Consider the following 16,662-nt stretch of genomic DNA (forward strand, 5'->3'; position numbering starts at 1 on the left):
ATGGGGATGGTCTGGGTCTGGCTTCCCTGAATGGGGAAATTCTGGGCCCTCCAAGGTCGGAATGGCCCAGTATTTCCCCATTCAGGGAACCCGGACCCGAGTTTGGAGGCAGCCATGCCCTTATTAAGGGCATGGCTACCTCCAACCTCGTAATGAGGCCCCATGAGTCCAATAACTTATAATGGAAACCAAGATCAGTTACATATCTACTATATCGAATAGGACACGTTAGCGTGTGTAAACATTGTAGCTGGGCTGCAAAACATTCCTTCTCCACAAAAAGCAATTGTGAGGCCTTCCTCTGTGTTAAAGCATTGCACATGTTCTTAAATCCACATTGGAGAAACACATTTTTACAGATTATAAACAAAGGTGGGGGATCCCCTGCAGAGCCTATTGATGGGGCAGAGGTTAAGTATCAAAATGCCACATTTTGAGACGCGTTTATCCTGGGCTCGGTTTTACAATGGAAAGAAAAATGAGTGTGTGTATTGGCATCCTCTCAAAATAAACGGGTCAGCTTTGCATGTTGCAATGCCAGGGCTCCCTGTGACCTCATAATCCAAACATCACTGATGTTGGAGTGCAGACCGAGAAGAGCCACCTCTGTCACTGCTACTGCCTGATACACGGGATACGGTTTATAGTGATAATTTCGAATTACATTATGTTGAAAGTCATGTCGAGAAAAAAAAGTTGACATTTTTTTTTTAATGTCTATTTTTGTTTGTCTTTTGTTCGAAATGGGGTTCCCCCAACCATCCTTTTTTGTAATCTTTTTTGTTTTACCCCTTTTTTTTTTACTTGCGGAACCCAAAAAAAAATGTAAATAAAAAAAGAAAACATTTGAGAAAAAAAAATGTGACTTTTTTTTCCCGTCTTTCTGCCCGGCAGAAAGACGATCCCACAAACGTTTTACTTGCTCTTCATCTATTAATTAATTAATTAATTAATTAATTCTTCATTCCGGTACAAAAGCGTGTAAAGAGTTACATTATATTTGCCATTTCCATTGTGTCTCTGCGTAATGCAGTCCGCAAATCCCACTGTGTTCGTGGCAACGATTTTTCATATACTGAACTAACATGAAACTCGGTCTAGTTTCAGAATTTTCAGCCTTATCGTCTCTTACGTTATTGCACCCCTCCTTCAAATGAAGTCCTTTTGGCATGGTCCCTGTCTCTCAAGGTCAAAAAACAATAGAACCTTATACTGCCAGTGCGAGTCGCGGGCCTCTTCAGCCCGCGAGCAAAAAATCAAAGCCGCTGACCTTCAATCTGCATGAGCATACATTCTTACTTTGCAACATCCCGTGTAAAGCCATCTGTGAGAACTTGAATTTTCGACTCCATCTACATGTACTAGGCCTCAATATGCAAATGAGAACTGGCTTCTCTCCCATCTGCAACGCCTCGCTTGGCGCGTTCTAAGGCCCACAATTTTGTCCTCGTTGTCCGCGAGCTTTGCAGGCCTAGAGAACCATAACTATGGAGACATTGACTTTTTGGGGGAAGGTCAGGGAAAGTATAAAGTACCTGAGGAGTTGAGTTGAAAGTGAGATTTATTGTTTGTTTGTTTTATTAATTGCAATACGCAAGCCTCCCCTCGGTTAACAGTGCGCAGCATTTACATGAGATTGAGAAACTTAGTTACAGCAACAAAAATATATACATACACATATTCACAAGGTCAGCGATATGAGGTGAATAGAGAGAGAAGTCAAAGATGACACCCATTTTGTTCGCCACCCAGGATGTTGAAGGGAGGGGTTAGGGTTAGCATACTTTGTATGCACACTGTACAATAACATTATTTTCAAAAAGACCATCAGATTACAATCATTTAAACCAGGATTTGTACTTCTCAACGAGCTCTGCTTTGGGTGGACATGGCACAGTGGCAATGTTTGGTGGCAATGCATCAGTGCTGTGCACAGAAACGCTCAAAATTCCATATCTGTGCTTCTCTAGGACAGTAACAATAAGGCCTTTAACAAAGTCGTACTCCATTTCCTCATATACTGATTTTACCACCCATTTCTTACTTCTTTTTGCAAAGGCCGTAGTGTAGCAAGGCATCCCTACATTTCCCATAGTCCTAGATTGTTCACGGCACACATTCTCGTTATGGGCCAAGACCGCTAGTCGAGTCCTATGTTTCATGCCCTGTATGCCGAAATGCAATAGCTTTGGCCTGTACTTTAGGCACATATTGTGGAACACCTCCAAATCTCCTATGTGACAGAATTCTGTCAGTCCCCTCAAATCTCTTGATAGAGTTTTATCGAAAACAATCTTCTCAATGGCTTTGTGTGTAGGTGAAGATGGAATCAACCACTTCTTCTTCCGTGCCTCCTCTGTGGACAAATGGCCATGTTCACATTGTTGGAAATGTTGGTTTTCTGTCCAGCGGTGAACGTTGGTACAGTGGTGCATCAGTGACCACCATTTTTCAAGTAGGATTTCCACTGACCGTTCACAAGTTTTGGAGCTCCACCAAAGATGGTTGCTGATAGACTGGGACCACTGTGAAATACTTTCCAATCCTTTTTTTTCCCTGCAGCCAAGATTTTCTTATTGATTGATTTAGCAAGATGCCATATGTCAAATTGATGTTTAATATGTGGGAACTGCTCACTCATTGTCTTGGCAATTGAAACGTGTCTGTTTGTGGCTATGAGGTCGATGTGCATTCCCCTCGATTGTAGATATTCCAATTATTTTATAAAGCCTAGTTTCTCCATGGCCACTGAGGATTTGCATTGGGACACCTGCACGACCACTGAACTCACAATTTTCTTACTATCCATGTCCTGAAAGTGGTAGGTGCAGTACTTGGCAGAAAATCCAGGGCTGTCGCACTGTCCATCGTCAGATAGCCTGAATCGTTTGCCTTCGAATGTACTTGCTAGTGACAATTGTTCAATTTTCCAAGCATCAGTAATGGCCGGAAATATATAATCATGTTGGAATTTGTAGTACTGCGTTTTAGAAATGAAATGGAGTCCCACAAACTGAAAGAAAGACTCTAACTTTCTAAAACTGGACCCACTAAAACGTGAGGCAGCTGCACACAGTAGATTGCCTGCTGGCAGTTTCCCCAGCATCAGTTGTGCAGACCACGAGAACGTATGATTTAATCTACAGGCGGCATGTATTTTGATGTTACTGCCTTGTTTTTGACGAGTCACATGAATCAATGGCTTCCCACATAATTTCCCTCTAACTGAATGGCCACATTTCAGCATACTTATCCATCAAACAACTGTCGAATACTATGTATTTGCCCTCTTTCATTAGACTGTCATCCGGCGTCAAAGTTGTTTCGGACAGTATCGTTGAGGACATATCACCACAATTGAAAGTAATATCGCTGATATCAAGTTCTGATGCGTCAGTGAATGCTGCTGCTGGTTCATTCTCTTTCATTTCAACATCTGTTACTTCAACAATGATGGGAGAACACAACAATGTCGACAACTTTTGGGTGTCATTTTTTTGGCAGGTGTAGATTGTGTGAACTTATCTGCGACTACTTCAGAGCTATCTTCAATACATTCAGTATCATCTTCTTGTGGCGGTGCGGTCGCACTGTAGCAATGGTCCAATAAAACTTTACTGGATTCTCCGGACACATTCAATTCATGTTCTGGCCATTGGACATAAGCATCTCGAGTCTCAACACGCCGCGTCTGAATTATTAGTTCCTCCATAGTGTAAATGGTCTGGCAAGCAACATCTCTCATTTGCTTCACTGTCTGTGTATGTATAGTTCGTACACCCACGGGTAACTAGAGGACAGATTGGAAAAGGGATGCTCAGTTTAAACACAAGATAAAGTATAGTACAATTGACAGGAAAAAAACATAATATAGTCCCCAGCACAAAACAATTTCTAAAATTATGAACTGCTTGTAACTAACCTTATTTTTGCTTCTTTTCTTTGCAACTTTCTTGACTCGAACTTCAACATCTGCACGCTGTTGCTCCGATTCGTTTCCGCATGTCTTCCCTTCCTCTTGCGCTGCAATGACTATATTTTCTGTATCCGCATAGACAGCACGGAATAACGCTCCATCGATTCCCTGAAACATAGTACTTTCATTACTATGTATCACAATATTGAAAACATAAAACACACGTGAGGATGAACACACACGTACATCTCAATAGCTAAACATCAATTAAACATTGTGTGAACAATCAAACGACAAGTATTCGAGCACTGACGATCTAGTTTGATGGAACTGTCAGTATCTATAACTCTGGGTCCGCATGGACTGCCATGAATGATTGTATTGGATAGGAGGCATCAGCAACTCCCTGAAACACAGTACTTGCATTAGTATGGTTTTCAATATTGTAAACATAACACACACTTGTGGTCAACGGCACAGGTACATATAAAGAGATAACCACAAATGATGCATTGTCTAAAAGAATCAATGGATATCTAAATATGAACCGATTTAATCGACTTATTTCTCAGATTTCTTTACATCTGCATCACCAACAAGGGATGTTGTGATTGTAGAGGATTCTCCGTCGTCTCCCTGAAACACAGTACTTGAGTTAGTATGGTTTTCAATATTGTAAACATAACACACACTTGGGGTCGACGGCACATGTACATATAAAGAGATAAGCACAAATGATGCATTGTCTAAAAGAATCAAGGAATATCTAAATATGGTCAGATTTAATCAACTTATTTCTCCGATTTATTTAGATCTGCATCATCTAAATGGGATGTTGTGATTGTAGTGGAAGCTCCGTCGTCTCCGTGAAACATAGTACTTGCGTTAATAGGGAGGAAAGTATAGCAAATGGAATCACGTTATATGATCACGCTCGATGGAGCTGTCAGTATCCATACCTCGTGCTGCCGAAGAATATCTAGGGATGTTGTAAATGTAGAAAGCTGTTGCGCCGAATCGTATACTCAAGGTCCCGCTTCCACTTCCCCTGGAATTACTTGAATGTCAGGCTCTGCATCAAGTGCAGGGGTTGACACTCCATCAACTGCCTGAAACATAGTACTTGCATTAGTAGGGATTACAATATTGAAAACATAACACACACTTGGGGTTGACCGCAAAGGTACATATCAATGGCTAACCACGAATGAAACATTGTGTAGAACAATCAAACGACAAGTATTCCAGCTCTGATGATCTAGTTCGATGGAGCTGTCAGTATCCATACCTCGTGCTGATGAAGAACATCTAGGGATGTTGTCAATGTGGTGGACGCTTCTGCATCTCCCTGAAAGACAGTACTTGCATTAGTATGGATTACACTAATTATAACTGAAAACAAACTCCAGTGGACGATAACTAAGGTGTATATCAATTGGAAAGCACTAACCAAACATTCGGTAAAATAATTACACGATACATAAAAACTATTACTTGACATGCATAAAACAAGTCTGTAGCGGAATAGCCAAGTACGATTACCTTGTATCAGGTAATAACATCGCCATATATACGGTCGCCATAAATAATATCGCCGGTAAAATGTCGTGGCAATATTATTTGGGTGACCATATATATGGTGACAGGGGCAAAAAAAAAATATATGTTTTTTAACAAAAAAAAAGAAGAAAAAAAAGTTTGGAGGTTGCAGGGGTGTCCCCCGTGAGTTGCATGCAATAATGTCGCCACAAAAAACTGCCATTTTTCGGCGATATTTTTGCATGGCGAGATTATTGTGGCAACATTATTACATGGAACCGATTACCTGATACGCACTAGAAGTGGTTGATAACTGCGGATGTAGAATGTTCTTGCTTCAGATTCAAGGGATAGTCAAGCAGTTGTAAAGGTAAATTATTGTTTGACAATGAAATGCCAATATTAAAAATTGACATTATTCAAAAAGCTATACACTCCTATCAATGTCGAAAGTATTACAAGGGACACAAAACCTAAAATATCAATTAATCCATTCGGCTACCTACACACTACCGCAAGGCCTAAAGCTAAATCCGGACACTTGACTCACCAGTGGCGGAATGTGGATGAATAGAGTGGGAATGGCGTTTGCGAGCAATTTTCGTGTCGTTCGCTGTTTATTCTTCGTTGTTACCCAAGATGTGGCGTACATGTTCGAGGGAAAGTGCCGGCTGCAGATGCAGTATCGATCACCCCGCTTGTCCTCTAAGACTTGTTGGACTCTACTTTCCAGCTCAACCAGTGGATATCCGCAATGTCTGACCCATTCTCTTATTCGATCAACAGTTTTCGGGAATACATGCATTGTAGTGTCTTCAGATTTAGCATGGGTCTTCGAAGGGCAACCGCCAATCGAACAGGCAGGCATTGTTGAAAATTCTGAAAAGTAAATATCGACGTTTGTTATTATACAATCTTGATGAATAAAAATGTCATACGAAAGTAAATTAACCATACCATGTTCAATGCAAGGTTTGTTTTGGTCGCCGGAACTATACCAGTTCATCATGTGCGGCTTAGTATTTGAATAAGTTGCAGAAATGTATAAATGATGTGACTAAACTCTGGACATGTGACTCGTCCCTTGGATGTTCTGTCTTGCACAAGAAGGAAACATGCTTACATTATAGACTGGACCCCCGAAGGATGCAATTCGATGACAACTGACACAGATGAAAATAAATAGATCTATTGATAGCATAGCAATTGAAACTCAAGTCAATAGCAATGAGACCAATGAACATAGCACTATTGAGTACTCTACTCGCAAATAGATAGAAATTTAAAAATCAACAAAATATGACTAGGATACATGGCCTTACCTTGACCAACAAACAGTTGGATTCAGCAAGCAGAGCAGTATGTTGCAGGAGAACATGTAGATGGCCACAGGTAGCACACTGACGAGTTTGCTCGAAGCGGACACAGAAGTTCACGGATAGCACGACGACGAGCAGATTAGCATAGATTTCAGTGGTTCTCAGGTTGAAGTGTACATGGTGTTTGGCACCTTGGCCGTTTGCGCCCCTGACAGCCCCCCATGGCAGCGCGCATCCACTGGCGTGAACCGCCTTTGATGGGGGGGTGCATGGGCCGTGGGCATGCAGATAAGCAAGGCACAGGAAGACTGTTGAATGGAGACACACTTATGTGGATGGCAGGGGGGCGGCCAGCATCAGGGGAGGCCTTCCTGGAGACACAGGGTTTGATAAGGCCATGTGAGCGATGGCCCCTGGGCGTGGGATACCTTTTGAAGTGTACATGGTGTTTGGCACCTACGCCGTTTGCGCCCCTGACAGCCCCCCGTGGCAGTGCGTATCCACTGGCGCGAACCGCCTTTGATGGGGGAAGTGGATGGGCCGGTGGGCGTGCAGACAAGCAAGACACAGGAAGATTGCTGAATGGAGACACACTTATGTGGATGGAGGGGGGTGGACAGCATCAAGGGAGGCCTTCCTGGAGACACGGGGTCTGAGGAGGCCATGTGAGCGATGGCCCCTGGGCTTGGGATACCTTTTGAAGTGTTAATGGTGTTTGGCGCCTTGGCCGTTTGCGCCCGTGACAGCCCCCCATGGCAGCGCGTATCCACTGGCGCAAACCGCCTTTGATGGGGGGGTTGGATGGGCCGGTGGGCGTGCAGACAAGCAAGGCACAGGAAGACTGCTGAATGGAGACACACTTATGTGGATGGAGAGGGGCGGCCAGCGTCAGGGGAGGCCTTCCTGGAGACACGAGGTCTGAGGAGGCCATGTGAGCGATGGCCCCTGGGCGTGGGATACCTTTTGAAGTGTACATGGTGTTTGGCACCTTGGCCGTTTGCACCCCTGACAGCCCCCCATGGCAGCGCGCATCCACTGGCGCGAACCGCCTTTGATGGGGGCGTGGATGGGCCGGTGGGCGTGCAGACAACCAAGGCACAGGAAGACTGCTGAATGGAGACACACTTGATTCATTTAAAAAATTGAAACAACCGTTGGTAAAATATATGTGGTGTTTTATTTTGTTTCTTATTTTGATGGCACAAAAATACAAAACTTTACAAATTGTACAGGTCAGGTTGCAGCACAGCGAGGGAAAATCCCCTGTACTGACCGCTGTCACTGGGGAAAGTTTGTCTTATGGAACAAACGGCACAGGCGGGTATTACTCTTCAAACGCGGTGTCCAAGCCTCCCGTGAAGCCACCATGTAAAGAAACGATAGGCCACCAGCCTGTACCACCTGTGAAAAAGAATGATTCAAACTGTTTTTAAATGACCAAGATAAGTTTATTAAACGTGTGTTGTCAATGACAATTCTTGTAACTAATGGCATTCTGCTCGGACAAATGCTATCTAGACACTGCACACTATTGAACGACTTTCATGCGTTACAATGATATGTAGATGTCATTTTGGATATAGGAGATGACCATGAAATAGTACTGGCATCACAACCAGAGTGTATACTTACTCGTTACTCGGATTACGAGGACGAACAGTTGCGCGAAGATCGTGCATAAGCACCATCATTATCCTCAACACGGACCGTGTGAGTCAGGCTGCCCTGAAGTCTGGCAGCTCGGTGATGCATTGCGGTCGTGGCTCGCCTTCCGAAATGTAGGCCACGCATCCTGAGTTTTCACAGCAGCAGCAGTTCTCCTCCTCGGTTGGCATTAGCTCGCACCGATTGCATGTGCAGCAGGTGGAAACAACGTCCATGCGACTAGGTCCAGTGTCTTCATCCGTTGATTCGTCCTGCCAACTGCCGTCCGAAACCCCATAGTTTTCGCATGTTTCCCTTTCCAGTAGTTCCTCCTCGGTATACTCGGGCTCGTACATGTAGTGCATTAATGTAGCCATCGTGTGGTAAACAAACTAAAATAATTTATAGCGATGGTACAGGTGTTCACACGGGCTACAAGCGGCGAAGGTAGCTGACCAGAGCATAGAAACAAGTTACAGAATACTCAAAGTAACACAGAGAGAGGAATGGAATCGAAAATCTGCTGCTGTGTGTTGTGAAACGGTCTGTTTATACTTATTGAGGAAAAAGGCGTCCTGCCATTTCCATGGCGACACGTCATTAGCTGAAGCACAGCGATTGTTGACACGAGACGTGCTTTGGCGTTGTGAAACGGGCGTTATGCGTCTGCTGATGACAGGCTCCGAGGCGGGGGATATGATTTAGTGCCGCAAAAGTGGGTCAGCCAGGGCAATGGGGCAAGTGATAGGATTATCACAAAATGGCAGCTCCCTGGTGCCTGTTTTTGCGTGCGTTTAATGGATGAAAACTCGGGTAAGGTTCATAGGACATTTTTCTAAAATCGAGCGACTTAGGCTTAAAAACACATGGCCGACCCGTAGGGACAATAACATTTTTTGACTGAACCATTCCTTTAAGTGCTGCCGTGGCAGCTGCAATTTTGTTGTGTGCTGGCTCCAGCAGTAGGCATGATGTCGTCGCAACTGAATCGTAATGACTAATTAAATAGCATATTTGTTGTCATTTTCTTACTACAGGTCAGTTGTGTAGTCACAATTATCCTGTGATACATGGGTTAATGTACCCCCTAGTGTACGTTATCAGGATATTGCAAAAGTCCCACTTATGGTTTAGCTGGCTATAGTGATGCTTCACATATAATCATAGATATTTTGCACGTGACAAAGTCATTTGTTTCTTTGCTCACTTATAGAAACGCCACTGGAAAACCATAGCCTTCCTCTAATCTCACGGTCCATGCTATGATATATGTACCTTTCTCGTAGCGTCCCAGCAGTCTCCTGTATTGATGCATGAGCACCTGCACGTTCTGTGAGGCTACTAATCTGAGTTCTGCGGCTATGCTGGGATACGTGTACTTTTTCCATATTGTTACTGATCTGTGTCCTGCAACAATACTGCAGCCAGTGTATTTTCATCGTGTCTGCTGTTGCTAACAAGTGACCCGAATGTCTGCTAGAACCAAATACCTTCACTTTAACTGCTAATGTATGGTGCCCTTGAAATGCCACTAGCTTATCATTCGGGTTATAGCGAGGAGGAAAATGATACGGGGACTTTAAGCGACCCTGGCTTATTTGTATATCTGCCGGGGTAGTATATGTAGCTAGGTTGTGATTGTGACATGTTCTGGTTTGGGGAACGGTAGGGCGATTGGTTGGACCGAGACTCGTGGATACCTTGATTTCATTGGTTCGGGTAGGGCCTGGAATTAGTCTGGGCCCCAGGCCCCAAGATCCTTTAGGATGCCTTGCCTTAGGAAAACAGAGCCAAATGGAAAAAAAGGGGTCAGTCATAAGTGCACTCTTGAGAAAGCTGTTAGTTTTGAGAAGTGCAAGGTCTGCTGGGTCGCGGAGAGCGGTACATCTATGGAAAGGGCTGGGTGCGAGTTGAGATGAGGTGTCCGCGAGAGTGGAAAGCTGTTGAGAGGTAACAGGTAACACAGGTGCATGCCTGGGAGAAGTGTGGGTAGAGGTGTGTCTAGACATACGAGAGCTGGCAGGGAAATGCACATGAGGAGGGAAGAGGTGTATAGTGGAGCCGGTATGAAGAGCGGGGTAGGGGCAGGAATCCCAAGACTCTCTGAACTTTAGGTAATGTCTTTGATTGGCTACCACTTTTCTTAGCTATTGTATTGAGTCCCCATCGCCCTGAAATTAAAAGAAACTGCTTTAAATCACACCAAAATCAGTTGGTGTCGCCACATGATCCATGGCATGCCCCTTCCTGTTAAAATACGAAACAGCAATGGTTTATGTATTAGCTTTTAGAGTCTGCAATGGTTTATTCTGGCATCCCTCTCAGAAGTCAATGTCCTAAATATAGATAAGAATCACTGATGCCAAGGTCCATAATTGATTTTCCTGGCAGTTTCCTATGACACAAACTCCCATGATGACCTCCATCATTAAAATAACAATGCACAGGGTTGCCATTATGTGGCATTACCACACCTGTTATGGATGGAACATTTCCCGTTTCTTTCCTTGCCCGGAGCATCTTTTGGCCCCTCTCCTTTTGAAGCTCCTACTGCTTATTTTTGCCCTACTTTCCACACCATGGGCCTCATTACGACCCTGGCGGAAGACCATGGTGCTATTAGCACCATGGTCCAAGCCAGTAAGTTACCGACTCCGCCATGGAGAAAGGGGGAATTACCACCCCATTACAAGGTTGGCGGGGCGGTAATTCCCTCTTCCTCCACGGCCCTTCCCCATTCCCATTTTTGCCCCATAGGGCTCAATGGGAATGGGGAAGGCGCTAAGTACGGTGCCGCAAATTGCGGCACCTTAATTAGCACCAAGGTCCCTTTGCGGGTCCCTACTTTAACGTCTGGTCTGCACCAGCCGTTAAGGTCGGGTCCCGCAAAGGGACCTCGTAATTAGGCGCTAATAGGTTAACGGCGCCGCAGCCTTTTACGGCGCCGTTAACCCATTAGCGCCTGGGTCGTAATGAGGCCCCATATCCCATCTGTAATTCACTCTATTGCTCAGATGCTTTGCCTAATGTTTGCCTTTATACATCTGCCTTCCCAAACCTTTGGTTCCCTGAAGAGGCACCTATATCCAGCTTCCCTCTGAGAGTACTATTTCAAGTGTTGCTATGGGCCCCGGGGTATTACCTGAGTCGGTAATGCCCCCCCCCCGCTCGGGGCATATTGCTTAAATATATCTGGTCTGCAAACAAAGCTAGAAGGCATTAATTGGAACGAGTTTACAAAAAACACCCACATAATTTGTCTCCAGGAAACCTGGCCTCTGGTTCCACCTGCATAAGTCACTTTTACAGTACCTCCAGTAGAGGGGAAAAGGGAAGGGGCCGCTGCAGTGGTGGGCTCTTGATGTGCGTCTCAACAGTCCTTAACAATATCACGAATCTAACTGAAAAACTTGATTGGATATGCTGTGGTTTAAAATTACTTTTAGAGATTTTTTGGAAATATATCTGTTCAATGCGTACTTAAGACTGGGGTTTACATCAAGTGCTGCCTTTGAGTCTTTGCTGAGTTCTCTTGTGGAATTGTATGGTGCAAAAGGGAGTGATCATAAAATAATCACAAGATACTTTTATACCGAATAGGTACTTGTGAATGCAGTTCATGAAATACAAGAAAAACAGGTTGAGACAAAAGGCAGCTCTACACTCAGTGCTCTAAAACCCTCTTGCAGGTATTCCAATCGATAATGCCATTTGTGATATTTTCTGTGATGTCAGTTGTGTCGGTTTTAGGGCTCAGCTACTAAAATAAAAGTGGGGTACAATACACATGGGGAAATGACGTCACTGGAAGGGAACATATCTTAAAGTGACATATGCACATATCATTCAATTTGTCTTCCCCAATTAAAAAAAAAAAAACTTCACAAGACAAATACGCATTTGCCCAAAAAAAAAAAAAGATGTTACTTTAACATTGCTGGCTAAGTATTAAAGGTGCGCACCTTATGTTTACAATTGTGTGAAAACAGGTCCTGTGTAGTAAAATTTCTAAATAGGACATTATACAGGTCATATTCAAAGATTTGTGTGGGCTCGTAGTTAAATGTTTGGCTTTAGAGCCAGGCCACCCGGGTTTGAATCCTGGCTAAGGCCAGGAAGGCAAAGGAAAGTATATATTTTGTATTCCATGAAAATACACAGAGGGGAACTGTGTCCACCCTCTGAAAAGAGTAGGCAGAAGCCATCCACTCACATGTTCACTCGACTTGAGCCCTGGTGTGTATGAGAAGTGCATGGTGAGGGTGCATGCTATGGTTTTGAAGCTTATCATAACTGGAGGAGTCTATGAATTTTACAATTTGTACTGCAACCTCCTTTCAACTAAAGTATCGGCCCTGAATGTCAAAGGTGTAACTTACTGTCGCTGCACTGAACATCACTCATTAAAAAGCCTTTGTCTTGTTGCACACATGTAGGTTAATCATAAACTTTTTTTTACACTGAATTTGCATGTTTTTTAAATGCAAATTATAAAGCACCCGCATACAAACAATAATGTATACACACATACACCAATTCCCTAGATTACATAAAGCACAGTATGGTCAAAAGGAACCCACTAAAGTGGGAATATACTGTGTAACCAAATAAACGAACATGACAACAGATCCAATTTCAGCCATGCGTAACACAAAATCACAAGCACTCACTGTACATGTCATTACCACAAAGAAAACAAGCACAATACATATTCAGAACAAAATTACAAAACAACCTCACAGACTTTTATTGGCCATACTTTATGAAGGCATGACATTTCACTGATTGATTGCTTTTATTCTTTTTTCAATTTCCGGTCCACCTTCTACTTCTACATACATTATTGCTGGGTATGTGTTTTATTTTATTTTCATATGCTATTTAACTGGATGCTTATTCCATTTCGACATATGTTCACGCATGTTTCACATAATTGTCATATCCTTGGGCTTGAATTTGTTTTATAATACTTACGGTACTGTTACTTTCAAATATATATGTTATGATTATGTTGTTCAGACTTGCCCTGATGAAGGAATTTGTATTCCGAAATGCATTGGCACAATTTGAGTCTGTTGAAAGAGTGACTTGTGGCAGAACTCTTCCTCACTAAAAATTATTAGTGACTACTCATTATTTTTTTGCATATGAACCTTGATTGGATAGATAAAATCATCACTGAAAAACAACACTACTTTTGAGTTTTTTCTAATCATCTTTTATCTCTACACTAAGTGTTTACCAACATTGTAACTAATTAAACCCGGATTGGGATTCAGAGAGCGGCTGTATGACTGGGTATTGCACCTAGTCTCTTGCTTCTACTGTTATTTTTTGACTGGGGTATCTCCAAGTCTTTTACAGCCGGCTCCTGCACATAGTAAACTACCCTGCTATTGAGAACTATACATCAGAGACTTCATTTACCAAGTATTAAGGACATTAAGGAGATTAATGTTCCAGTGGTTCCCACTCATTTTTGCTTCCTAAGTATTAAAGGTGCGCACCTTATGTTTAAAATTGTGTGAAAACAGGTCCTGTGTAGTAAAATTTCTAAATAGGACATATTACAGGTCATATTCAAAGATTTGTGTGGGCTCGTAGTTAAATGTTTGGCTTTAGAGCCAGGCCACCCGGGTTTGAATCCTGGCTATGGCCAGGAAGGCAAAGGAAAGTATATATTTTGTATTCCATGAAAATACACAGAGGGGAACTGCGTCCACCCTCTGAAAAGAGTAGGCAGAAGCCATCCACTCACATGTTCCCTCGACTTGAGCCCTGGTGTGTATGAGAAGTGCATGGTGAGGGTGCATGCTATGGTTTTGTAGCTTATCATAACTGGAGGAGTCTATGAATTTTACATTTTGTACTGCAACTTCCTTTCAACTAAAGTATCGGCCCTGAATGTCAAAGGTGTCTCTTACTGTCGCTGCACTGAACATCACTCATTAAAAAGCCTTTGTCTTGTTGCACACATGTAGCTTAATCATAAACTTTTTTTTACACTGAATTTGCATGTTTTTTAGATGAAAATTATAAAGCACCCGCATACAAACAATAATGTATACACACATACACCAATTCCCTAGATTACATAAAGCACAGTATGGTCAAAAGGAACCCACTAAAGTGGGAATATACTGTGTAACCAAATAAACGAACATGACAACAGATCCAATTTCAGCCATGCGTAACACAAAATCACAAGCACTCAGTGTACATGTCATTACCACAAAGAAAACAAGCACAATACATATTCAGAACAAAATTACAAAACGACCTCACTTTCGCTTTTACAGACTTTTATTTGACTCAAATCAACCATACAAATGCATGACCCCCTTTTGAAATCAGATCATGAAAGCATCATGATTGGGTCTGACGCAAACAATATACCTTTGAAAACACAAACTCAAATCCTTTCCCTTTCAATTGCAAACCACAAACTGAAAATATCACATTTACGAAACCTATCTATGCTCGCTATGTGCTATGGCACATCCATGTAAACATACACATCCAATTAAAACATTCACCAGTCAGCACTCTGCAATATATACATACTTTCAGAAATACACCTCTTTGATAGAGCAAAATACGGTAGCATGCATTTCTTTCCTGTTAACAACGTCCACACAAACGGGACTTACCATCACGCCACTGAAACAAATTCCTTCAAAATACCACACATAGTTGGTTAGTCTGTTGTCTGCTGCGTAGGTGGAGTCGCCATTCGGGAAGTACAGCAAAATGTTGGCAGCAATACAGCACACTGCAGACGGGATCAATAAGAAGCTTAGCCAGTCTCCCAGCTTCTGCGCCGTGCACATATCGGCAAAAGAAAATTTCCTAGGGTTTTTTTAAAAAGTTGCTATTCACTCATTACGAGCGTGGAAGCCCGTGGAAAGATCGCTAAGTGCTGCAAACCTGAGCGCGTGTTTGTTTGCGGGCTGCACGCATGGCGCGCTTTGTTGCTGGGGCCTGTTTCCAAGCAATCATTGTCTGCCCTGGAGTGCTTCACCAGGAGCAACAGGTGCGTAACACCGACACCCGTGTGTTCCTGTGATTCCTGGGTGGCGGGGCTGAAAAGCTGGATTCGCTATAGCCTACAGCCAAACGGAAAACACGCTATGTAGACAGTAATGAATAACACGCTTGAATAATACCCAATTCTACAACTTATTGTGATCTGTCAATAATAGTTTCATAAAATATAAAAAAGCAATGCATTGTGTGGGCAATTTTCCACTGAGTGTGCGTAACTGCCCAAAAAGAAGCATGGACATTCGGTTAGGTGTTTATAAAAGCTCCCTGTAGGGGAAAAGCGAGCTTGTTTAATGACTGCTTTGATATTGGTGTATGGGCATAGTCAGAGATCGATAGGATGAATGAAATAAGAAATGTAGAGTTTTAGAGCTGTATGTAAGGCTCCCGGTTTTATTTTATTTATTTTTCTGCCATTTCGGTGTGTATTTATCCATATATATTTGTTTACCTTTTTTCTGTATTTATCCACATTTATTTTTGTCATATAAAAAAATTTGCAACAAGTTTTTTTCTGCATTTATTCTAATTAAAAAAATGCATTTATTAAAGTGCACATGAAGCCATACAGGAAAGAAATACTAGCTCAATTTTCCCATGTCAACAAACGGTTGCTCTGGTGACTGCTGCTGCTTTAAGATATATGCTGTCAGCAATTTGAAGAAATGTAATGCTATTTGTATACAAATTTCACACTCTCCATGCCAAGGGCTTAGTGCCCCTAAATGGGGACAACGTGACAGGGGACATTTCTTTGAATCACTCTGATAGTTCCCGGGGGAGGGTCAATATGACAACAGCTCCCCCCCACGGCTGACCTAATTTTAGGTGAACCTACTGTTACGATCAGCCAGGAGAGTTTCCCTCTCTTGACACCGATGGTCAGGCGACTGCAAGAGCAGACTCCCAACCTTTTGCCATTTTTCAGCGAAGGAAGAAAAGGAAACTTAATAGATGGATCGACAAAGAGACGCCCCAGGAGAAAAAAAAGAAAGGAAGTATTGCCTTCCAAGTTTAAGATTACTAAGAACATCCCTGCCTCGATTAGAAACCTTCCCAACCCATGCCCCAACATTGCTCTAACTACAGACCAATGCATGCCGCTAGCTAATAGCAGGACTATGTGGAATCTATCAGACCAGCTTAAGTCAAAGGGAGGTGGGAGCATGGTTTTGGGTAACATTCCAGAAGGAATCAATG

The 16,662-nt window shown here is 42.9% G+C and overlaps 1 protein-coding gene across 1 annotated transcript in view; it reads right to left on the reverse strand.

The window, feature by feature from the left end:
• TM4SF18 (transmembrane 4 L six family member 18) overlaps positions 1 to 15,370 on the reverse strand; it is a 163,712-nt gene extending 148,342 nt beyond the window's left edge. Inside the window, exon 1 of the mRNA XM_069620369.1 lies at positions 15,069 to 15,370. Coding sequence (XP_069476470.1) covers positions 15,069 to 15,248 — 180 coding nt within the window. The 5' untranslated portion in view covers positions 15,249 to 15,370. The remainder of the gene's footprint in view (positions 1 to 15,068) is intronic.
• Between the last annotated feature and the right edge of the window lie 1,292 nt (positions 15,371 to 16,662).

The sequence above is a fragment of the Ambystoma mexicanum genome, chromosome 10, assembly GCF_040938575.1.
Source record: "Ambystoma mexicanum isolate Mex_15411 chromosome 10, UKY_AmexF1_1, whole genome shotgun sequence".
NCBI classification, from domain to species: domain Eukaryota; kingdom Metazoa; phylum Chordata; class Amphibia; order Caudata; family Ambystomatidae; genus Ambystoma; species Ambystoma mexicanum.